General features: G+C 32.8%; 2 protein-coding genes across 2 annotated transcripts; both read left to right on the forward strand.

Moving 5' to 3' along the window:
• Positions 1–2,346: 2,346 nt before the first annotated feature.
• On the forward strand, positions 2,347–3,516 carry LOC112638747. The gene is made up of 3 exons (XM_025410954.1): positions 2,347–2,495; positions 2,614–2,874; positions 3,290–3,516. Exons 1-3 carry the CDS (start codon positions 2,486–2,488, stop codon positions 3,394–3,396), a joined length of 378 nt encoding a protein of 125 aa, XP_025266739.1. The 5' UTR covers positions 2,347–2,485; the 3' UTR covers positions 3,397–3,516.
• Positions 3,517–3,627: 111 nt separating this feature from the next.
• On the forward strand, positions 3,628–6,072 carry LOC105255883 (zinc finger BED domain-containing protein 4-like). The gene is made up of 4 exons (XM_025410934.1): positions 3,628–3,914; positions 3,976–4,413; positions 4,534–5,064; positions 5,506–6,072. The coding sequence occupies exons 1-4, from the start codon at positions 3,731–3,733 to the stop codon at positions 5,586–5,588; spliced, it is 1,236 nt and encodes a 411-aa protein (XP_025266719.1). The 5' UTR covers positions 3,628–3,730; the 3' UTR covers positions 5,589–6,072.
• Positions 6,073–8,337: the final 2,265 nt, after the last annotated feature.

Below are 8,337 nucleotides of genomic sequence, written 5' to 3' on the forward strand. Positions count from 1 at the left end.
CATCAAAGGAGAGAACAACACAATAGCCGATGCACTGTCACGCGTCGAATTAATCGACATGCTAGTCGTCGTTACAACCGAAGAACTCGCGCAGGCACAGCACACCGACGAGGAACTCAAAGACCTACTTCAAAATGAAGCTCAATTACTGCAGCTAAAGAAAATTCGTGTACAATTCTGATATCGTCGTAGATACGGCCTATGTACCTAAAAGCTTACGAAAAAGAGTATTCGATGTCACACACCGTCTAGCACACCCCAGTGGACGCGTCACTCGAAAAATTATTGGACAACGATTTGTATGGCCAGCAATGAATAAGGACATTACCGAATAGGTACGAACTTATTTACAGTGCCAGAAAAACAAGACACACAGACATAACCGACTCGAATCAGAGCACTTCCCAGTGCCTGATACAAGATTCGATCACGCGCACATGGACATCATTGGACCGCTTCCCAGCATTAAAGAATACCGTTACTGCATAATAATGATCGATCGTTTCACAAGGTGGTCTGAAGTAGTTCCAGTCAAGATATTTCAGTGGACACCGTCATGGATGCACTTTTTCATACCTGGTTAGCACGTTTCGGCGCGCCCACGACAATCACTACCGATCAAGGAACACAATTCGAATCGCAACTGTTTAGATCTCTGACTAATCTTCTGGGATGCAAACGTACAAGGACTACAGCGTATCATCCAGCATCAAATAAGATAATTGAACGTTGGCATCGTTCTTCGAAAACTGCAATCCGTTGCCATGAATCTAAAAATTGATTACAAGCATTACCAGTTGTTCTGTTACGCACCAGCATCAAAGAAGACATAAAGGCCACAGCAGCAGAATTGGTATATGGAACTACTCTACGTTTACCAGCCGAATATTTCTGTAACGAAGATGTTGCATGAGAACCAGAGACTTTTATACAACATTTCCGAGAGCACATGCGGAATGTCAGGTCTACCAACAGCCATCACAGTAAAAGGAAGACATTCACGCATAAGACTTTATATACATGTACCCACGTCTTTGTGCGAGTGGACAAAGTAAAAGGCCCATTAGAACCACCATACGAAGGACCGTACTCGGTAAACGAAAGAATCACAGATCATGTATTTAAAGTTCTTATTAAAGGAGAGGCAGTTAACATCTCTGTGGATTAACCGGCATTCATGGAAGCAGGATTTGAGGAAGAAGACAAGTCATCATCCACGCAAGCCACGGAAACCACTAAATTGAGAGTCTACCCAGGCAAACGCGTTAGATTCGCGACTCAGTCTTAAGCTGCGCCACTCGAGGGGGAGTGATGTAGCGTCCATTCACCCTTCCAACGGCGATTTGGGGATTTCTCGTGGACAAACCACGGAACGACCAACCACAACGCGATATACGACAATAGCGCCACACTAGGCATCACATGGCGCCACGCTAGGCTTAGCACCTCTTATATTTTTATTTTCCCTTGGTTCTTTTTTTTTCTTTTCCCTTTTTGAAAGATTGTTATACGTAAGAGACTCTATTTTTTGTACCAAAGATAAAATTGTGATCTCAAAAATAAAGACTGATTTTGTATTAATTAACGGCGTACATAAATATATATGTGTTGGATACCCATATCCCTACCACGGACAAAGGAATATAGGGACAGAGCATATCACTGCGGGGGGGAAGCCACGCGGGACGATGCGACGAGGTAAAGTGTGCCTAGATTTGATTGGCTGTTAGTTTGCGCAGCGCAGTGATGTAAAATAGTGCATACGTTAGCACAAAGAGGTTCGGGATTGAGGTTATTTTTATAATATAGAAATAAAAATTATATTAACAAAATTTGTGTCAACAATGGTGCAGTATTTGTTACAATCGTGCAAAAATAGATCCGATTGTCAAAATTGGAAAAAACAAGGAAATAGAAGAAATGTAAAAATAACATTCCACAGGTATTAATTTTTCTCACATTTAAAGTAATATACATATTTTATTTTAAGAGTATAAATTGCTAAACAACATTGTTTTTTTAGGTTTCCAAAAAATCCTACAACTCGAGCATTGTGGTTAGAAATTTTGGGAATAAATTTATCATCTATCCCAAATACAGCTCGCATTTGCTCTGCTCATTTTGATGAGAAATTCTTTGATAAGAGATGTTTGATAACTCGACTTAAGCCAAATGCATTGCCTAGTGTATAAATAATAATAAAAATTTATTTTTTTATTTGATAAATGTTGATACTATATATAATATTTTATTTATGAATATTCTTATATTTTAGAGAACACTTGCAATACAACAGCTTTCTTTAAATTCTACTGTAGTAGAACAATCATCTATACATGATGAAAATCAACTTTCTTCTTCAAATTTTGTGGCAGAATCTAATATTAAAAATCCTGCCAGTATTACAAACGATAATATACATACAACAGATCATTCGTTAGTACGAATAGTTCCAACAGAATCAATCGAATTACCAGTGACAAATATGTTTCCATGTAAGAATAATTTTTATTAATTATGCATTATACACCTATTTTTAAAGAAATAGATTGATAATTTCAATATATTATACTTATTTAAATCTGATAGAACTATTATTTGTTATTATTTTAGCACAATCTTTATCTAAAATAGATAAAGCGACAATGGTATCACCAAGGCGCATCTATAATTCTCCAGAAAAATGTAGATTTCGAAGAAGAATAAAATTTTTGGAAGCAGAACATGCGAAGAAAATGAGAAATGTGCACCAACAAATACGCCGATACAGTGATCAAGTGCTCACACTCAAAAGCATTTTAAACAAATTAAAAAATAATAAACTGTTAAATGAAACACAAGCCGAAATGATACATCTGCTAGGTGGATCAACCGGTAAGCTTTTTGAACGCTTAATTAGACGGGAAAAAAATGCATCCTTATCTAAACAATATACACCGGAAATCAGGTCATTTGCATTAACACTCCACTATTATTCTCCACGAGCATATGAATATGTTCGTGATCAATTTAATAAGTGCTTGCCACACGCAAAAACTATTTCTTCTTGGTATAGAACTATTAATGAAGAACCTGGCATTTCTTCAGAAGCGTTAAGCTCTATTACCGAACGTGTAAAAAAAACAAATTATACATTATTTGGCTCTTTAATCTTTGACGAAATGGCTATTCGAGAACATTTGGAATATGACGGTTCGAAATTTAGCGGTTATATTGATTTGGGAAAAAATATTGCTTGTGATGATAATGTCTTAGCAACCCAAGCTTTAACTTTTATGATTGTTTGTAGGGATGTGCCGGATATCCGGTAACTATCCGGTATCCGGTCTATCCGGCCTGGCCGGATATCGTAACAAAATTTTATATTTAAAATTGGCACCATTACCGATAATTTAGAGACGCAGAGTCCTCTATGAACAAAGCTAATCATTTGCTATCAAGTTATCCCTCTGCAGATTAGTGAAGGGCATTAGTGTTTTTCTATTGTTTCTAATCTAATCTAACCTACGAAAAGAAGAAGAAAATTTAATTTAATTATAAACAAAAAATGGCACAAAAATCCTTAGTATGGAAATTTTTTAAAATATATAAAGATGATGAAAAAAAGGCGGAATGTTTACTTTGTGAATCATCGCAACAAAAAATTGTGAGAGGAAAATCTCCCAAATTATTTTCCACAAAGCCTTTGTGGAATCATTTAAAAAGCAAACATCCATCAACAATTAAAAATATGGATGGAAATGGAAATACAAATGATGTCGAAACTGATGGACCAGCTTTAAACTTGAATTCTCCACCATCGACATCGATCTCACAATCAAAATCTTATCAGCCTACTCTGCAATATTTAATTAAGAAAAAAGAAATGTGGTCTTTGGATGATCCAAAAGCCTTGAACATAACCAAAAAGATCTGTGAGTATTTTTTAATTTTTATATATAAGTAACATTAACATCAATTAATGCTACATTTTAGGCGAAATGATGGCTCTTGATGCTGAACCATTCGCACTAGTTGAACGAAAAGGATTTCAAAGGTTGATGAATTACTTAGCACCGCAGTATCCATTACCTTGTAGAACATATTTTTCCGAAAAAATTATGCCATATCTCTATAAAAATTTAAAAGCATATAAAGAAAAATTAATTACTGCGAAGAACATATCATTCTCAACCGATATTTGGACTAGTCCAGCAAATAACGAATCATTCATAAGCCTGACAGCTCATTTCATTCGAAGTGACGATATGAATAGAGAAATACTTGTACTCAGCGCGAAACACTTTCCTGGCAGTCATACTGGTTCCAATATCGGCCAGATATTAAATGATGTGATGGAAGAATGGCAAATAAGTTCTAGTCAAATTCATCTCATTTTAAGGGATAATGCTTCTAACATGATTATAGGAACTGGTACGCATTTTTGTTTTTAAGCAATTTTAATATATAGTATTCGTTTCGTAAAAATGGAGCTATGGAATACGGTTGACTAATTGATTTAAAATTATAGATATTGTGTATTTTATTTTACAGATATATTAGGAGAGAGTGTAGGATGTTTTATTCACACTTTACAACTTGTAATTCACGATTGCATTTTTAAAAATCGAAATTTCGTTGAAATTTTGGGAAAATGTCGGAAAATTGTTGGACACTTTAACCATTCTTCACTCGCCTGCTCAAAACTCAAAAACATACAAGAAAGTTTGAAATTGCCAGTTCATAAGTTAATTCAAGATGTTAGCACTCGATGGAACGCTACATTTTATATGTTGTCAAGGCTTCATGAACAACGGCAAGCGGTAACTGCATATGCTGCGGAGAAAGACATTCCAAGCCTTTCGGCTATACAATGGAATATGGTAGAAAACGTTATACGTGTTCTCCAACCATTTGAAGAAATGACTAAAATAGCCAGTTCAGATTTTGAGACAATTGGATATGTTATTCCGGCAATTGTTACTCTACACTCGTATCTTTCAAAACGACAAAGAGATACTGGAGTAATGATGTTGAAAGAAGATCTCAAAAAAGCTATGGAAGAACGATTTCTAAATCCTATAGGTATTCCTATATTACATTTGTAGTGATATGGTTTGCTCGCGTTTTGTTTTCTTGGTAAATCCTAAACATTTCTTTTCAATTGCCTTAAATAGATTAATGCATTTAGATATAACTGAATTACTTTGTGGAACTAAGGCTTAAGTGCATATAAATCCATTGCAGATTAAATTCGAGTAAATCTTTTAATTACCTTAAGTAAATTGATATTGTTAATTGTAACTAGATTTTTTCGTAGAACTAAGGTTTAAATGTATAGTCTTAAATTAGTTTGTAAAGAGAAATGAATTTTAATAAATCAATCTAGTTTTGTCCTTTGTCGAAAGAAGAAGTCTTTTCCTTTCTATTATAAAAACTTATTACACATTGTTTATTACTTTAATGAATTCCCATTATTATTTTTTCTTTGAAATAAATAATTGTATTTTCTATTGTTATATGTAGGACTCAATGTCAAGGATCAAAAATGTGCTCGCTACCGTATTAGATCCAAGATTCAAAACAAAATTTTGTTCAGACGAAAATAAAGCCAAACAGTGGATTGTTGAAGAATTACTAGAAATGAATAAAGGAGTGACTAATGATACCAAAAATAGTACGCAGAGTCATAACGTCAGCCCTTCTCAAAGACGAGATGTCAAGTGAAACACACGAAGATATTTGGAAGTGTTTCGACAAAATAGTAAATAATTCAAAATCTGATACTGATAATAGTCTTGATGATTCATTAATTAAAACACCGCTTGTGAGACAACCAAGTGACAGAAGTAAAAAGAAAACAGCTGTCTACAATGCTGAGCTAGCGAAATACCTCATGATACCACTGTCGCCTAGAAATGAGGACCCTTTAATATGATGGAAAACACATGCTCTGGAATATCCTAATCTAAAAAGTTTGGTTATAAAATACCTAAGTGCTCCTCCTTCTTCTGTCGATTCAGAAAGACTTTTTAGTGCGGGAAAGTTAGTTTATTCTGATAATCGAAACAGATTGTCACCGCAGAATGCTGAAATGTTATTGTTCATCATGAAAAATTTACTAATATTAAATTACAATTTTTGATAATTCTTATGCAAATAAAATATAAAATATCATAATTAAATCGGATATTTTTCTTGGTTTTTTTATTATTACCTTGTATCCGGCAAATATCCGGCAATCTGGCCGGATATTTAGTCTACCGGATATTCGGCGGGGTATCCGGTATTATATTATTTCCGGATATCCGATATCCGGTATCCGGCAAATTTACTATCCGGTACATCCCTAATTGTTTGCATAAATGGTGGATGGAAAATTCCAATCGCGTACTATTTAATAAAAGGAATATCTACAGATGAGAAAAGTAATTTAGTGATTGAGTGCTTTAAGGCTGTGCATGAAACGGGCTTGAGAATAGTATCTTTGACTTGTGACGGAACATCTACAAATTTTTCTGTTCTTAAAAATCTTGGATGCAATTTTAATGATATTATTTCGTTGCAGACATCATTTCCACATCCTATAACAAATGAAAAAATAGTGGCTTTTCTCGATCCTAGCCACATGCTAAAATTGATACGAAATACCTTTGGAGACATCCGAAGTTTTATTGATGGAAATAATCAACCAATCCAATGGTCATACTTAAATAAGCTTCATGAATTACAACAATGGGAAAGTATGCATTTAGGGAACAAATTACGCAGCGCACACATCAATTATAATAAACAAAAAATGAAAGTCCGTTTAGCGGCTCAAATTTTTAGTACATCGGTAGCAGATTCGCTTTTTTTTTGTGAGAAAAATTTAATGTTAAAAGAATTTGAAGGTTGCGAGGGAACAATCAAATTTTTATTAACTTTTAATGATCTTTTCGATATATTAAATTCAAAAAACATGAAACAGATTGGATTAAAGCAAGCATTATGTTCTCAAAATATAGAATTAGTAATGAATAAATTTAACGAATTTAAATTATACATATTATCATTAAAAAAAGAAAATGGCGAGTTATTATGTCAATCTCGTCGCAAAACAGGGTTTGTAGGATTTCTCATTTGTATGGAAAGTGCGTTATTATTATTTAAAGAACTTTGTATAGAGAATAATTATTTAAAATACATTCCGTTTTATAAACTTAGTCAGGATCACATAGAATTGTTATTTGGATGTTTTAGACATCATGGCGGAGGAAATAATAATCCTACCGTCAGACAATTCAAAGCCGCTATGAAAAAAATTCTTGTTCACGTAGATATCCGTCTCAAAAACGGGTAATTGTATTTCTTTAGAAGAAATATCCATTTTACACGTCACATCTGCTGGCAAAATAAAAAATTCCGAAGATATTATAAATTCCACGTCACGGCTGTCACGATTACATGATGATGAATCGGATGAAAACAATAATTATAATGAAGATTTTAATTTAATTAATGATCATAACTATATTTCGGATGTTCGGGAAATTTCGGAATTTTGTATTAATGTCGTCGAATATATTGCCGGCTATGTCGTAATACAATTTAAAAAAAAGTTAATTTGCGATATTTGTATAAGTGCATTAATAAATAGCGATGGAAAGAATAATTTAATAAGCGTAAAAAGTCGCGAGGGATTAATGCAACCATCAGAGGATGTTATTACTATTTGTCGTAAATGTGAGACGGAAATTCGGTGTGCCATTCATTCAAGCAAAACATTTATAAAACGAAAATATAATGAATCTTATATATCAAACCAAGTTTTGAAGCAATTTATTAATGTCACTTTATTTAAAGATTTAAATAAGCATGCATACGACCAATCATTAATGGAAAATCACGTTGTCCACTTAATTCGAGCTATTGTCAACAAATATGTAAAAATTAGACTACACTATATAGCGTTAAATAGTATAGATAAATCAAATAGTCAACGTCAGTTATTTAATAAACTTATACTTTTTAAAGGCCAATAATAAAAATTATGTTATTTATCAACTCTATAATATTTTATAAGAAAATAGTTACTAACGTTTTTTGTATTTTATAAAGTAACAATATATTTTATGAAAATATATTATACAACTTTTATAAAAAGTAAACTATATGATTTTCATTTTTTAATAATTATATTTATATTTACAATTATTCGTTATGTATAATTTTTATGATACATAGCTTTTATCTACTCATTAATAATTTCGTTGCAATAAACTATTTTAAAAAATTAACTATCATAATATTGTTATTGTTTTATAAATTAATAAAATATAAAAATATTGTCATTTATTCTTTTTCATAATTAAAACC

This window comes from Camponotus floridanus, unplaced genomic scaffold (assembly GCF_003227725.1).
Source record: "Camponotus floridanus strain SB8 unplaced genomic scaffold, Cflo_v7.5 scaffold36, whole genome shotgun sequence".
Classification (NCBI taxonomy): Eukaryota; Metazoa; Arthropoda; class Insecta; order Hymenoptera; family Formicidae; genus Camponotus; species Camponotus floridanus.